A 17453-nucleotide genomic window follows, 5' to 3' on the forward strand; every position below is an offset into this window, starting at 1 on the left:
ATGGACAAATTATAGATAAGATACGATAAATAAGAAGACCAGGGGCTGAATATTCAAGGAGGAAAGATAGACAACTCCCTGTACAGTATGTGGGGTGTTCCTTTTCTTCTCTGTCTTAAATTATTAGTCCTCTGTGACAATGTAGAATCAAGAAGAATCAATGTGTCATTGAGTCAGTCTCAATAATCAATGTGAATATGCTGCTGGGTGGTCCGAGTCGCAGGGTCCTTGGCAGAGCAGCGTCTCTGGACCCTTCAGTACCAGCGTGGTTGGCTCTGGGACCGCCGGAGCACACCGCCGTCCTCTCCTTCCCTTCCGTCCTCTCCTTCCCTTCCGTCCTCTCCTTCCCTTCCGTCCTCTCCTTCCCTTCCGTCCTCTCCTTCCCTTCCCTTTCCCCTCTCAGCTTCTCACCACCGCTGCTTGTACTTCCTGCATATACACCCGCTTCCTGTTGCAGGCTTTCCAACATCGGCTAAAAAAAAAAAAAAAAAAATGGTATTGTGACTGAAGAATTTCTTATTGAAGTCAATTTAAATGCAGTAAAAAAGAGTAAATAGTTCTAGGCCTTAATTCACATGTTTGTGTGGTGTCGTCACCGTGCAAACAAAGTCGGAATAATCACTGTTGCGCATAATCTGTATTGTCGCTGTATCTCGCACAGTATGAGCAAGCAAAAGATTATTTTTTCTCTGTACAGTTTTTATTTCGGGATATTGTTTGTGTGTATGTGTGTGTGTGAGCAGGGTTAGCCATTGCAAGTAGGTCAGGGAAACCAAAATAACAATAATGTATGTTCCAGGCCATTGAGGGACGTTGTATCCCAGTGTTTATTGGATTATAATTGATCATTTGGTCATCATCACTATTATTTTTAAGTGTCCTATGCTGCGGCCAGGAGCGAGCATATGGTATAACCGACAAGTTTTTGTATCATGGGAAATAATGGAAATTGTCAGGGAGAAACCCAATTTCTGAAGTTCCATGCCATGTTCCGCCATGGCTTACGCCGTTAATAATGGATGTGTTACCAACATGTAAAAAGTAAATGTGTCGAATGTAGTCATTACAGAACCAACGTGAGTTATCACAGTTAATTATGATGCTATGTTTTGCAGCTGCTCCTGCGGTATTCTCTTTCCTGTAGTTATTTCACTGGCCAGCTGTTCAGTTCTCCTGCACTACATTGGGCTTCCACGCATATTGTCTTGGCAAATTTTACACAGACACACACAGTTAATTGTGTGTGTGTGTGTGTGTGTGTGTGTGTGTGTGTGTGTGTGTGTGTGTGTGTGTGTGCGTGTGCGTGTGCGTGCGTGTGTTTGGGCACTTCTGGCTTTTCTAGCAGCTGTAATTCAACCACCTGACCTCAGTTCACAGTCATCCATGCCCATAATGCACCGTTGCCGTCCCCACAGATTCCTAACAAGCGGTGTCATTCAGGAGTTATTATAACCAAGCTTTTTTCCTCTCCTGGCGTGCATCCCTGCATGTGTGTGTGTGTGTGTTTGAGAGAGAGAGCGCAAGCAAATGTTCTTGTCTGCCTTTGCATGGTCGTCATGCCCGCCTCATTTCTTCCAATGGATCCAAGGGCCGTCTTTGCGAGGAGCTCCTTTTCTTGCTCGTGTACCAGTGTGTTCTTTTCATCCCTAGCCCTCAGAGCCGCTCTGCGTTGAAGAGGGGCGTGTTTTGTTGTTATTCACCGTAAAAGTGGTCACACCACCGCTTGTCTTTCGGTTTTCATCCCCTCTTGTGTGGTGCTGTGGGGCAGCCTCTGTGCTCCATCTTCCCCCAGTGTAATCTGTCTTTTGTCTTGTATGCATTAGGGATGCCAGCGCTACTCGTACCACAGGGCACTAATGGACCCACAATGCATTTGGCCATTCAACTATTCTGGCCAGCAGTTACGACTTCCTTCCTTCCCTCCTTCCTTCTTTCCTCTTTCCGTCTCTTTTCCCCTTTTATAGTTATATGGGAATACAATTCCAAAGATGTATGCTGCTGCATCTTTAGCTCGACTCCTTCTGATGATGTGCCCCTGTTCTCCAGAGGTCCAGGCCTCCTTCTGCAGGATGGAGGATCATGTTGAATGAGGCTCTGCTGTGCTCTGGTCAGTTCTGCTCGGTTCTAATTTGTGCTGTTCTTTTCTGTACTGCTCTGCTCTGCTCCTGTAAAGGTCACATAGTGCTGGTTTTTATACAGTGTTGGTACTGCCCAGTAGGTTCTGCACCACTGACTGTCTCAGGATGACCAACATCAGAGACAATACAGCGGCAACTCCAAAACATATAAGATGACAATAATAAAATCAGCGAGAGGCTTGTGTGGAAGTACTTGGGCTTCCGAGGCAAGCGCTGCCATTGAGCGTTTCAAGTGACAGGGTAATTACATCGAAACCAGCCAAGAACTTGAAACACGGGCATCCTGCTTTATTGAGCGAGCACGCAAGGTGTCTTTGAGTTTTTCGATTCATGTCGAGGTGACATTATCATCCTGAAATACGGGATCCATTCTCTTTTTGCTGGGGACAGCTGGCGTTGCTGTGTAGCCAACCATACTGCATTAGCTAAGCTTGCAGTGCACTAACAGCCTTTATCAAAACAACTTAATGTCAGTGTTTTTTATACATATTTATGGACTACAGTAGTAATCTGTCTCTAGTAGCTTTACTCTTGTACTCTGGAGTATGTAGAGGTATGTATGATGTGAATTGATTTTATGTTGATATATACCAACTTTTTTTACTGGAAAAATAGTTGGTGTGTTACCTACGCGAGAGAGATCATTAGTATCGTGCTACAGTGCACATTCATCAGTTGCAGTTCTATGGCTCATATATGCATCCAAAGTTGTTTTCTCAGCCAAATATTATATCAGGCTATTTTGTTGTCCGTGATTTGTCAATCAGGAGGTGCCGGAATGAAAGAAAGGAAGAAAGAAAAAAAGGAGCGGAACATATGCACGGAGTGCACTGGGCGGGGGGCTCTTTTGTGTTTTGTTCAATTGGTTCAGAGAAATAAAATGATGATCTAAAATGACACACACTATTTGTTTTGTTTTGAAAAGCGGGGAACGTGGAAAAATAATCATGATAAGATTGTGGATTGGATCCTGCCTTAAAAAAGTCATGATATGATATGTTATGATATATATGATCGCCCACCCCTACTTGAAGCATATGCATTTTTCTTCCATCTTAAAGCTATTTTTGCTGTTTATAGTTGTTTCCAATATTTATGTTATGGAGAGCACAATATAGTTTACCAATAAAAACTGTCATGGTAAATTTTCTTTTTTATTATTAGTATTATTTTTTTTATGGTATCACCTCTGATATCATGATTATTAGAATTTCATTGATAGTCGTATTCCCAAATTACTGGTCGGGTGATCTTCCTACTTCCGGTGCATCCCTCCGTTAGGCACTAGCAACTGTTCTCGCACTAGCAACTCTTCTATTTTCATCCACTATTGGGTCAGTGTCTCATGGGACAGGTGTTTATTGCTCCGCATATTATCTTCACTCCCTTTCTCCCTCTCTGTGATCAAACTATTTTATTCCTGCGCAAATGTGAAACATCACCTGGTGGCAGGTGCATACAGTAGAAATGCATAAGGTCCTTGGAATTAACACCTTACTCAATATACAGAGTAAGCATCAAAAAGGACCAAATGCATCTGTTTGGAGTAAATGAACAGACGGGCCCGTGACAGACTGCAGTGCGACAGATTGTCTCGTCCTGGCCTCGTCAGTCACTTCCATTGAGTCATAGTGGGAATGACGGATGTTTGACAGTGTGAGACCCGATTCGTGAATATATTCATTTGTGAATAATGGCTTGTTTGCCTGGACTCCACAACAGAGTTTTCAAAAAGTTGGCCATCCAAAATCCCCCAAAAAACGCTTCCATGACTTTAATATGCACCCGCACGAGACCTGAGGCAGCAATGGAACAGGTCTACTTTGTTTACAAGCAGAATTGCTATCTTAATGCAGTAATGCATCCAAAGTCCTTTCAATCCTCAACGTGTCCAAATCACCAGATAAACCTCATCGACGAATCCCCGAAGGTAAATTCAGGTGTTACAGCAGCAAGAGCAGTGCAGTCCACCATCATGATATTCATACATAATACTATATGGGCGCAATTCCTAAAGTTGGCGAGACCTTTAATGGAGACACAGCAAACTGGTCATTGGCTGTTGCTCGTGCACGAGTTGACATCATAACGTCTGCGTTTTCGAGAAGCTCTGTGTGGATGGAAAACAAAAACTGAGAACAAAAGATGCGTTTAAAACTTTTTACCGCAGTCAAATGAGGAATAAATGACTTTGCAATTCTTGGTAGATTGCAAAACATTAAGAATCGTGGTATTGTGGTATCGGAACCCAAGCATCGTAACAAAATCCTATCGTGAGATCCTTGGCGATTCCCGCTCCTCGATAGAAGGTTAAAGCTTTTCGTCCGAGCACAGTTTCTCCTTCGGTCACTTGTAAACCGCACTTAAATCGCATTGGGCCAAATCAAGTCTGGAACGTGTTTTTGTTTTATGTGTAGAACATTTTCATGCATTTCTGCAGTCTGTGCAATTTGCCCTCAGGCTGTCATTTAAAAAATATATATTTATTCAGAACAAAAAAAACGTATCCACAGACCTGTGGATGCCATACAGCAAATGACCACATTTTTCAAACTGGCTGGCTTTACTTTGAAGCCATGAAAAATGTTAATTTCTACAAAACTGATAAAGTTATTTGCGCCTTAGGGTAACCGTAGCTGAACTGTTTTGCTTTGAATGCATGTTAGGTTGTGAGGTTATGGGTTCTCTGAGCTTGTAGATGGTGCAGCTGAGGCAACACGGTCCGACGGCATGTTTGATTCCCAGTGTCCCCATTTCCCAAAGCTATCAGCAGCCTGCTTCCTGCTCTGCACCCGGCTGGGCTTGGGGCTGCTTCCTTTAGTGGACAATTGAGATCATTAAATTTGTATCTTTGCTGCGCTGTCAAAATTACCCTCAGAATTGGTTAAGCTTGATTAACGTGATGGAACACTGAAGAAGCGCCACTCCCAATTTATGATGAGAATCCCTAACCTGCACACTGCCAAGCTGTTGTCCAAAAGACCTTTCATTCTCTTGCTTTTGAAGCTGAGTATTTCTGTATCAGTCAGTGTCGAGGCCCAGTTTCCTTCGGAATTACGCTTCTTGAATTCAGGGTTGCCATGCATTTCCAGATTTAATTATAAAAAGGAGACACCCTAGGTCTTACAAGGTATACAGGCACACCCCACTTGATGCAGGAGGGTCTTTGACAGTGTTCAGTTTGAGACCGGGGCCTGGGGTTTTCACAGTACCTGTCCAGAAATCCTAACTGGCAAGTACCCGACAGGTTAGATTAGATTCTGCAAACATTGTGCAGTCTGCAGCCACGCCATCAGTGTTTGTTTCTGTGTAACACCAACAGGAAGCCTCTTCTGCACACTGGATTACATTATATAGCAGCAGAAGTAGTAGTATACCCAGTACTAGTACTGTATGTTGGGCAAAGTTTTACTTGGTATTGTTGTGATATATTTCTCCAGCTATTCTTATGTCTATCAGCAGACACAGCCCTTTGGGAAAAGACCAGCCAAGCAACACGCCAGCCTAAGTGCACTGATGCCTTTGTGGGCCTGAGATTTGAGCTTCTCGCAGATCAAGTCCCAGACTGACTATCGGATAACTCTGCAGGATCTGTACTGGAGCTGCGTGACTTCTCGGTGAGGTCCAGGATCACGCAGAACCCATCGATTCCTCCCCGGCCCTCTCTCCTGGCTCCTCATCAACTTTCTATTGAACCTCGGCCGTCCTAGTGTGTCTAGTTCTCAGTCTGGATTGATAGGATTAGGGGTAGCCAAGGAATCGTCATATTACTGCTGGATACAAAGACATGAAGTGTGTGTGTGTGTGTGCGTGTGCGTGTGCGTGTGCGTGTGCGTGTGTGTGTGTGTGTGTTCAGCATTTGTATAAGTTAAAAACATCTCCCTTTTCCCAATTTCCCTTTTTTTTTTTCAAATTTAACTTGGTTCAAATACGACAATGTGCAGACAACTGTTTTTATACAAACCAGACCATGTTCATAGCATATCTACAGAAGAAGTCATATTTAAATTAGAATATTGAATTTATATATTTTGTCATGTTTTCTGTCCGTAGCGGCAAATCTTGTTTTCGTAAATAGTTATTTCCAGTTCCGAATAAATGCCGTTGGTATTACTTCTTGTGGGGGAAAAAAATCACCTTTATGCCAAAAGTTGCAGACACTCATACATATTTTTAGAAATACCCTATTATTCACCATCCCAACACAGATCTTTGTATACTTGGACGTCTTTCTAATTATGAAACTTTATGCCAGGACTTTATGTAACTTTGTCTGCCTTTTGGAGAAAATGTTGTCGTAAAAAGGCCCCATTTTCGACTCCTATGCTGCATCTGAAATATTTAAATTTACAGAATGAAGCCTGGCCGATAAAGGCAAAGCGATCGGTGGTTGAACGAGGAAGCGAAGGCGAAAGAAGTACAGCGGACAACTCTGGGAGAAAGAGGATGGGAGAGGGAGAGGAGTGTACTACCCCCCACCTAGAAGAAACTCAGCGAGAAAATAGAGGGAGAGGGATGGGAGGATTAACAAGGACAAAGGAGGACATTTGCTGAGAATAGATGGTGTTAGGGGCGGGGGGTGGGGGGTTAACGGAGAAGAGAGTGAAGAGAATTGGTGGGGGGGTGGGATTACAGCAGGGGGTTTCTTGTAATGCCGGTGATCTGCTGCTGCTGACGATGGCTTGGAGCCACCGAAAAACATGACCGGTCCATCTCATCTCCCTCTCTGTGAGACAATTGATGTGTTCAACAGCGTGCTTGAAGACCTTTGTTACAAGGACGTCCACCACATGTATTAGACCCTTTTACTAAGTCGCCGCGCCAGTTTTTATTAATCTCTGCCTCAGCATCCTCATTGCTTCTCTATTTTTTGTTGTTTTACACCGGTGTTTTATACGTCGAGACTCGGGGAAGAAACAGATCATGACGGCATCTATTCAAATACCTCCAGTGGTCCCCAGAGACCAGGTTCAGACTGAATCTGTTGTTGCGTGTGTGCATGTCCCACTTCCCCTTTGCTCTGCAAGCAGCATTTTTCACATTCTTCCCATGAGTGTGTGAATTAAGCTGTCATCTGCCTGTAGCTGAACTAGGCTCATTACATTTGCATCAATATTGTCAAGTGATTATTAGGTCCAATTTGTTGTGCATGGCTGTATATTTATTTTCCTGTTTAGTCTCTTAGTCTGTTAATATCTAACTCTGGTCTTGACAACCCCGAGTGATAATAGTATTTTATGACTTTGATATGTTCAGTGGTATCACATCATATTTGAAATGGGATATATGTACACAAGATAAGATACATATCTTGATACACAAGCTTATAAGTGGAATTTATGACAAGAACCCAACGTGATGTTTGTGGTAGTGGAGATTTTCTTATGCTTCATAAAAAAGTTAGACATGATGAACCCCAGTTGTATTCCTAAACATGTTAGAAGCTGATATTGTGACGTGTGTGAAATTGTTAATCACGATGGCAAAATATTTTAAATTTGTCCAACCTAGGGGACCCTCTCAGGTTCAGAGTTCCAGAACCAGAGAGCGTATAGATTTGTCTTTTACAGTTAGGGGTGCAGTGCGGGGACATCGGGCACAAGCGCTTCGCTTGCCCGCTGGCTGCACCGGAGCGTGAAGCCGGAGCCGGAGAGGGAATGAGCGCACTGGGAGAGGTAGAACGGGTGGAGAACGTTCCTTCTCCAGATGCAGAGAGTGTAGGACAAGTTGAAAATGATCACACTGATTTAGTAACATTGGGTTAGGGTTACTGCGTCCAGGGCTCTGCAGACGGGGAGCAAAGCTCGCTGTTCGGGAAAACCAACTGCTGCTTAGTCTCGCGTGATATTAGACACCTCTCACGCGAGCATTACGTGATGTATCCGTAACAGTCATCTATGTGGGAAAAGACTCCATACGGAATTTCTCAGTAAAGGAGGCCAGTGAGTGAGTGACTACCTACTGCTTTTTCCGGATATTTTTTCTCCAACAATGTTACGGATTCTGTGTGGGAAAGGGGCTTAAGTATACCCCCCCACCCCCAACCCTTTTTACTTGCCTAGTTTCTGCAACATTACAAAGAGCCACAAAGGTCCAGCAAATCAAATTGGCATGCCGAATGCGAAAGACACCTTGCACCTTCTGTCGAGGTAGGAAAACAGAAGTTTTGGGTTTTGTTCCACCGGCGTGCTGAGTTCCACCGTGTCTTCAGATCAATTTCCCCCAGATCAATCGATCTGACCATGGGGAACCAGGGGGATATTGATTATCCACATTCATGTTTTTTTTTTGTTTTTTTTGGACCATCACTCAGACATAGCTCACCTCCATAAAGTGTTCATTCCTCACCCAGCCCTCCAAGCTAGTCCTTGCGCTGCACTTCCTCTGCTCTCTTTGGTCGTTTTCTGTTCTGCCCGGTACCCGGTCAGCCAATCACGGGGCGGCTGTGCTTTGTAATGGGGCCCAAGCTCAGTTCTCACAAGTTCACTTATCCCAGGAGTGTTTTTGTGTGGCTGTTTCTGTATTTTGGGTTGGCGTGAAAAACAAAACGAGGGCTTGAATTGAAGATGTGCAGATTAGAAGAGAGAGGGGAAAGAAGGGCCATTGTCCATTTCACACTGGGCGATGGATTTGACTACAGAATGAGCTCGGTGTAGAACGTACTGCCTGCAGTCGCTAATCTGTCATTATGGCTTCTGCCTTTTCCCTGGAATAGCGGAACACAAATACACGCAGGATTAACATGTAAGCCTTCCACGGAGGGAGGGCGTTATTAAAAGAATATTCTCTCTCATTACACTGCTAATTGACCCGGCGACTGCGGATCTGCCAGTGAATGACTATGCAGTTAACTTACTCATGCCTCCATTGCACAAAATAATATTATCTCTTATATTATCTTATATTATCTCTTATAGTTGTTATGCTGATTTGACAATATGCAATATTAATCCCGCACAGCAGGATGGAGAGAAAAGGTAGGGACTGTTGTTTTGGCGTTCAGTAAAACAAAAAGTACACGCCTTTTTTTTTACTTGGTTTGTTTTTGCTTAAAGGGTAATATTAATGAATCAACAACCCTTGCACGCAGCATTGGACATAGGCCTGTTAATCCTAGGTCAAACGTGTATCATATCCCAAGAAATTGCTCAGCGAGGTCAAGTCCGTGAGACATTTACTTGAAATACAGCTCTTTATGACAGTAGACTTTCTTTTAGTTTCTTTCAGTTGTTTTTTTTTTTTACGCACTGTGCTGGCAGTACATCACTGACTTGATGACTAAGGGGCTCACTGGCATGAAATGTTGTGATTAATAAATCAACTAATTGTCTTTTTTTGTTAATTTTATGACACCATCCTAGTAGAAGCCTATAATAGTGTAATGATGCACATCAACCTGAAGAGCCATATATTGACATTGGGCATTGAAACATAAAATGTCAGGTGAACTGTGAATTTGCCTGAACCCAAATGATAAATGCACCCAAATCACATTCCCTGCATTGGGACATTTTTAACTTTGACTTAAAATTCCTTTTTAAATATTGATGGAAGTGTGTGTGTGTGTGTGTGTGTGTGTGTGTGTGTGTGTGTGTGTGTGTGTGTGTGTGTGTGTGTGTGTGTGTGTGTGTGTGTGTGTGTGTGTGTGTGTGTGTGTGTGTGTGTACTGTATGCAGCATATATACAGTGGGGCAAAAAAGTATTTAGTCAGCCACCAATTGTGCAAGTTCTCCCACTTAAAAAGATGAGAGAGGCCTGTAATTTTCATCATAGGTTCACTTCGACTATGAGAGACAGAATGGGGGGAAAGAATCCAGGAAATCACATTGTTGGATTTTTAATGAATTAATTGGTAAATTCCTCGGTAAAATAAGTATTTGGTCACCTACAAACAAGCAAGATTTCTGGCTTTCACAGACCTGTAACTTTTTCTTTAAGAGGCTCCTCTGTCCTCCACTCCTTACCTGTATTAATGGCACCTGTTTGAACTCGTTATCAGTATAAAAGACACCTGTCCACAACCTCAAACAGTCACACTCCAAACTCCACTATGGCCAAGACCAAAGAGCTGTCAAAGGACACCAGAAACTAAATTGTAGACCTGCACCAGGCTGGGAAGACTGAATCTGCAATAGGTCAGCAGCTTGTTGTGAAGAAATCAACTGTGGGAGCAATTATTAGAAAATGGAAGACATACAAGACCACTGATAATCTCCCTCGATCTGGGGCTCCACGCAAGATCTCACCCCGTGGGGTCAAAATGATCACAAGAACGATGAGCAAACATCCCAGAACCACACGGGGGGACCTAGTGAATGACCTGCAGAGAGCTGGGACCAAAGTAACAAAGGCTACCATCAGTAACACACTACGCCGCCAGGGACTCAAATCCTGCAGTGCCAGACGTGTCCCCCTGCTTAAGCCAGTACATGTCCAGGCCCGTCTGACGTTTGCTAGAGAGCATTTGGATGATCCAGAAGAGGATTGGGAGAATGTCATATGGTCAGATGAAACCAAAATAGAACTTTTTGGAAAAAAAACTCAGCTTGTCGTGTTTGGAGGAGAAAGGAAGCTGAGTTGCATCCAAAAAACACCATACCTACTGTGAAGCATGGGGGTGGAAACATCATGCTTTGGGGCTGTTTTTCTGCAAAGGGACCAGGACGACTGATCCGTGTAAAGGAAAGAATGATTGGGGCCATGTATCGTGAGATTTTGAGTGAAAACCTCCTTCCATCAGCAAGGGCATTGAAGATGAAACGTGGCTGGGTCTTTCAGCATGACAATGATCCCAAACATACCGCCCGGGCAACGAAGGAGTGGCTTCATAAGAAGCATTTCAAGGTCCTGGAGTGGCCTAGCCAGTCTCCAGATCTCAACCCCATAGAAAATCTTTGGAGGGAGTTGAAAGTCGGTGTTGCCCAGCGACAGCCCCAAAACATCACTGCTCTAGAGGAGATCTGCATGGAGGAATGGGCCAAAATACCAGCAACAGTATGTGAAAACCTTGTGAAGAATTACAGAAAACGTTTGATCTCTGTCATTGCAAACAAAGGGTAAATAACAAAGTATTGAGATGAACTTTTGTTATTGACCAAATACTTATTTTCCACCATAATTTGCAAATAAATTCTTTAAAAATCAGACAATGTGATTTTCTGGATTTTTTTTTTTCCTCATTTTGTCTCTCATAGTTGAGGTGAACCTATGATGAAAATAACAGGCCTCTCTCATCTTTTTAAGTGGGAGAACCTGCACAATTGGTGGCTGACTAAATACTTTTTTGCCCCACTGTATATACGTGTGTGAACATGTGTCAATGTTAACGGCGTGAAAAGGTTGTCATGCCGAGGACTCTCGATGAGCGCCACACCAGACCCGTCCTTCCCTCGTTGCTTCTCCTCGTTCTCACATCTTCTCCACCGTGTGAACACCCGCTGACACGCTGCATATGCTCTCACCATCTCACTTCCCGCTCTCGCCTCTTTTCTCCTTCCCCCAGATCTCATCTGATGCCGAGGCTGAAGGAGTCTCGCTCCCACGAGTCGTTGCTCAGCCCCAGCAGTGCTGTGGCCGCCTTGGACCTCAGCATGGAGGACGAAGTCGTCATCAAACCCGTGCACAGCAGCATCCTGGGACAGGACTTCTGCTTTGAGGTGCGGGGGCGTACAAACATCCATGTAAAGGGACAGTGCGCTGTGCATATTTTGGGGAAATAAGCTTAATGTTGTAGTTGGTGTAGAGACCCTATTTTTCTTAGTTTCTTCTGTCCAATCGCAGGTGTGTGAGATGGGAGGTTTCCTCTGCATATTTGTTTTTACAATCATTCATCATCGATCAGTGGCATCATTGGTAATATAATTAGATGGGTATTTTATTCATCGCCGGACAGAAATTGCAGCTAATGTCAAAACAAAAGGCACTAATAATAAAGGAATGGAATAACAAGGAACATAATCCTGAAATAAACAATATAAATATAAACAAAATGTATACTTTATTTGGAGTCTAAATTATAATATATTACCCCAAATTTGTTGCAGCATAATGTTTAAAATATCGAATGTTTTGTGAATGGGGTAAAATAAACATTACCTCCATAATGTGTATTCTATATGCTGTGAACCTTAATTAAATATTTAATGCTGGTTCTTGTTTTGAGTTTGATCGTGTTTGTCACCCCAAACTTCTAAATCAGCCAAATTTGTCTTCATCTGAGAATAAAGGGCCATGGGAACACTTTGTAACGCTGACATGACTCAGCAAACATCCTCTATGCAGACACACGTACGCACACACAAACACGCACACACACACACACACACACACACACACACACACACACACACACACACACCGACATGCGCGTTTACACTCACAGTGCGTTATGCGTTCACAGCGGGACCACGTCACCACATATTGTCACTGGGATTGCCATTGCGACACACTCAGCGGGACGACAGCTAGAGTGTCGGCCCTGAGAGTGCTAGACGCCACCGCGAAAAATATCCAGCCATTGTCTGACAATGTGACAAAAAGCCCCTCGCTAATCTTTGCTATCCACTATGGCATTACACACATACCTCTTATTTATCGTCTGCTTTCTCTCTCTCTCGTTTTCTCTCTCGCTCATGCGATTCTTTCTCATCCACCCATTATCCAGTCTCCCAGGCTCTCATCTCTCTTGCCTGTCCAATCACGTAATTCAGTCATCCCTCAGCACTGCCAAGTCATCATCAGACTCCAACCCCCTGCTGTGTGTGTGTGTGTGTGTGTGTGTGTGTGTGTGTGTGTGTGTGTGTGTGTGTGTGTGTGTGTGTGTGTGTGTGTGTGTGTGTGTGTGTGTGTGTGTGTGTGTGTGTGTGTGTGTGTGTGTGTGTGTGTGCGCAAATGAATTGTTGCTAAGCCTCTTTTGCTGGACACTGGTGAGAAAGTGGTGTTTATGAACTTGGATTAGTTGAAACAATTCCCCCCCAGTCTCTTTTTGTATATGCACGAGGTGCCAGAATCTGTTTGTTTCTCTGTCAGGTGACCACCTCCACAGGAAGCAAATGCTTCTCCTGTCGTTCGTCAGCGGAGAGAGACAAGTGGATGGAGAATCTGAGGCGAGCGGTGCACCCCAACAAGGTAGCCCACAGCCAGCGGATCAGACAGAATTGAGAATGAACCAAAGGGAGGTTTGATCACACGTGGGACATTCCACTCCAATTCCAATCAACATGGGAGGAAGAAAAAAAATCAACATGGGGGGCGGGCAAAGGGGAAAATTTGATCAATCAGATGCTCGAATCAAGCTCAATGATCTGCCGGTGAGGTGGAAAACTAATTATATTAACAGAATCAGTTTATTCAGCCAGGTGCATTAACATACACTAGGAGTTTGTTCTGGTGATGTTTGGTTCATTTCACTACAGATGATTAGCATAAAAAAAAGCTGGAGAATTCAAATAATAATGAAATAAAATGAAATAAAAATTGCAGTCAAGATAAAATAACAAAATTACAATCGGAATTGTCAAATGTATCTACAAATAGCCAAAAAATACAAAACAGAAATAGTCAGATATATATAAATATACTAAGTGTGATACTATGCAGAGGATACATTATTGTTATGGGTATCTGGGTATAAATATGAATTACTACTATGTACTAAATCGCTTATTACAGTAAGTTTTAAAAAAAAAAACCTGTTTTCACAAAGTCCACGGATCAATGTTATACTAGTAAAGTAACATTTTGATTATACATTTTCTATAATGGTGTGAAAAAAATTACAAAAATATTGTTTTTTTTCACACTACATGAAAAAAGGGCAGTTTTTGTTTACAGCCTCTTTGCGAGCATTTTAGAACCATTTACCACATTAAAATATCTTTATTGTTTTGAGGCTATACTGGAGACTGATGTAAAGTGGCGGAAATGGAATTAATACGATCCCTCATAGTGCCTTGCGAGAGCCGTGGTATTGCATCCAGGTTGTGTTGTCAACACGGAATGAAGTAAACACGTGAATTTTCCTGTAGTGTAATAACTACTGCATTTTCTTAAGTAGAAAGAGAGAAGTAGAAACAGTTGGACTGCATCACAATTATTGCTAAAGGTGGTTGATGCTGTTTGAAAGTGCCTCACCTTACCTCTTAATTTCACAATCAATTTGAAGTAATTTATTTATAAAAGACAATTTTGAGTATTGGATTAGAAGATATATTGTTATATTGTTTGTTAATGGAAACAAGCAAATATGCCCAATGTAGGCTCTTCCTTTTTCTTGCAATAAATTAGATGAATCTCTGTTCCAGTTACAATCAAATCTCACATGCAGTTAATGAAAGTTCATGAACCCATTAAGCAGCAGTACAGTCCTGTATATACATCATGAGTTGACAGGGAAAAACTAGATTATAATGCTGATGAAAACTTCTGGGCCTGCTCTAACCTGTCCAGATGGTTTGATTCATTGCATTCGCTTTGTTTCATTCCGCCCATTTGTCTGGAACGGCTCCATTTGTAAACCAGCAAGCAGACCGAGCAGGTCACCCAATATATGTTAAACCCTTTAACCCTCTGACCAATACACAGGACAGACCTTATAAATAAACCTCCAGTCATTTATCCATATTAGAGGCAGCAAATATACTTGCACGCAACAAGCCGTGGTGTCTATGAGCAGTTTTTTCACGTTTTGTTTTTTTCAAGACAATTTCCTCTGGGAATGTACTTTTAACAACCACTGGCATCATTTGCTAAGCCGTATTCAGTATTGCTTTGTGGTATTCATTCTATTATTATCTTTTTAGCATCGAGCTCATTGTTTTTAAGCCTTTTGTTTCAAAGGATCATTTCACATGGCGTGCATTTCGAATCCCTGTCAAGTTGAAACGGTTCCATATTTTTTTCCAGTTTGCTTATTTTCTCACATTAAATGGAAAACACAAATGCAAAGGCCATATTATTGAAATGAGCCACATTTATCTGCAGTAAAATCTGTTAAATTAAATTATTTTGTGTCTGTAATTATAAGAATTTATACAAGTAATAACCTGGAGCCACAACTATTACAGACCACAACTTTGATAACAATCCACATTTTTTTATTCAAGCCATTTAAGTGTGATATTCCAGAGATAACGGCATCTACCGGCTCCGTGATTGTGTTGTAATTCGCAAACAATTCAAATCTTTTGAGTGAATGTACTGAACTGAATCACTTCCTGAAACAATCCGTTCATCAGTCAGTTCAACTGAGCTCTCAGTCAGTCAGTCAGACACTATATAGGGAGTCCAGAGGTTTGAAAAGGGGAAATTACATTGATTTCAAAAGTGAAAATATATTGTAAAATTATGGCATAGTAAAAGCATTTTGTTTAAGTTTAATAGAGATCAAATACAAAAATATTATTTGTGTGTGTGTGTGTGTGTATATATATATATATATATATATATACACACAAATAATATTTTTGTATTTACTGTCTCACAATATATGTGGAGATAATGTTCAAGAGCGGTGAGACAAAATAATGATGAAAGGGCTGGAAAAGCTGTTGTGTGAATAAAGACTGAGGGCCTTTAGGGGGGAATAAGCAGGTATTGAACTATCAGTTATATGACTAATATTACCTTGTCAGTATTTTAAACAGAGAAATTTGGGAAGTTAAAATCAGATATCTAATGTTATCTTTCTAGCCTAACTCTTAACTGGTCCAGTTGTATTTACTGTATTTTAAGGCTCATGCCATTCATGTGGTGTGTCACGCACCCGCTAAGGTCCAGAACCTTTCTTAAAGACCTCAATTCCATTCCCTCCCATCTCCTGTCTCCAGGACAACAGTCGCCGGGTGGAGAACCTGCTCAGGCTGTGGATCATCGAAGCCAAAGATCTGCCGGCAAAGAAGAAGTACTTCTGCGAGCTATGCCTGGACGACTCGCTCTACGCCCGCACCACCTGCAAGCTCAAGACGGACAACGTCTTCTGGGGCGAGCACTTTGAGTTCAACAACCTACCTGCCATCAAGAGCATCACGGCCCACCTCTACAAAGACACGGACAAGAAGAAGAAGAAAGACAAGAACAACTACATCGGACTGGTCAACATCCCCGTCGCCGCCGTGACGGGGCGGCAGTTTGTGGAGAAGTGGTACCCGGTGAGCATGCCCAACCCCACCAAGGGGAAGACCACTGGCCCCATGATCAGGATCAAGGCGCGCTACCAGAGCATGAGCATCCTTCCCATGGAGATGTACAAGGAGTTCGCTGAGTACACCACCAACAACTACATGCTGCTCTGCTCAGTGCTGGAGCCCGGCATCAGCGTGAAGAACAAGGAGGAGATGGCGTGCGCTCTGGTCCACATTCTACAAAGCACCGGCAAGGCCAAGGTGAGTACTCTCTCTTTTCATCCGGTCCTTCATCCTCCCTCTCACCATTATATAAACCTTTCACCCATGCGGCTACCTTAATGTCAGAGAACAAGCAGAGAGTGGATTTCTTGTTCTCAGTCAGGATTGCGTTCTGTAGCGAGGCTAGTCCTTGTGACGCGACACAGCATGCAGATGTTGTGCCCAATACGAAGGTGGAACACACTCTAACCGTTGTGTGCCGATGTTATTCTTCTGTGTAGTGCTGGGGAAAAAAAATCGGACACAAGAGTCTGACTGTAAACCTCTCCTGTTTTGCATGTTTCTCGGACAAATGGGGACATTGGGGTACGAGGAGGAAGCTTCTGTTGCAGTGCAAAGTCGAAAAACCAGTGCAGAATGTAAACTTGATGGTTAAAAAGTTGTGAGGCTGTGAGTATTTAACTTGACTGGCATGCACCCTGTAGTGATGCTGCCCTGATCAAGCTCTGCAGATTCAGCTTGATACTGCTCTCAGGCCGCTTGCGATACTGCAGCACAGCGGCGCCTGGTCCGTTGCCAGGGACAACTCGCTTCTCTGGACTTTCTGACGGAATCTCAAGAGTGGAACCTAAAGCTCCCTGACTTGATCACGGCTCAGTTGAACGATGAATGATTAGTACTCAAGGAATGATGTCTATTCACAGCGGGACGCTGCAAGCTGCTGATTTAGGCTGGGGACAGATGAGGAAAGTCTCTTTATGTCCCCACAGAGGGGGTCATATGTTTAATTACTTTAAAGTAGGAGACAGACAGTATGCTTGCAAAGCAACTTCATATTTGGCCCTGCTCTGTTTTTATTTATTTATTCGTTCATTTATTGCAAGACACTGCTCATAAAACTTAAGATGCAACGGAGACAACGTTTCAAGGTTGGTTTTCATGAAAGACGGATAAACAAGATTGTTTCACAGCA

At 42.9% G+C, this 17453-nt stretch overlaps 1 protein-coding gene across 4 annotated transcripts in view; it reads left to right on the plus strand.

Annotated features, from left to right (window-relative positions):
• LOC307243172 (disabled homolog 2-interacting protein-like) overlaps positions 1-17453 on the plus strand; it is a 115104-nt gene that overhangs the window by 74316 nt on the left and 23335 nt on the right. For all 4 annotated transcript variants that reach the window (XM_080017835.1, XM_080017837.1, XM_080017836.1 and 1 more), the window contains 3 exons: positions 11641-11794; positions 13167-13265; positions 15965-16519. In XM_080017835.1, coding sequence (XP_079873961.1) covers positions 11641-11794; positions 13167-13265; positions 15965-16519 — 808 coding nt within the window. The remainder of the gene's footprint in view (positions 1-11640; positions 11795-13166; positions 13266-15964; positions 16520-17453) is intronic.

This window comes from Zeus faber, assembly GCF_960531495.2.
Source record: "Zeus faber genome assembly, chromosome: 17".
In the NCBI taxonomy this organism is placed as follows: Eukaryota; Metazoa; Chordata; class Actinopteri; order Zeiformes; family Zeidae; genus Zeus; species Zeus faber.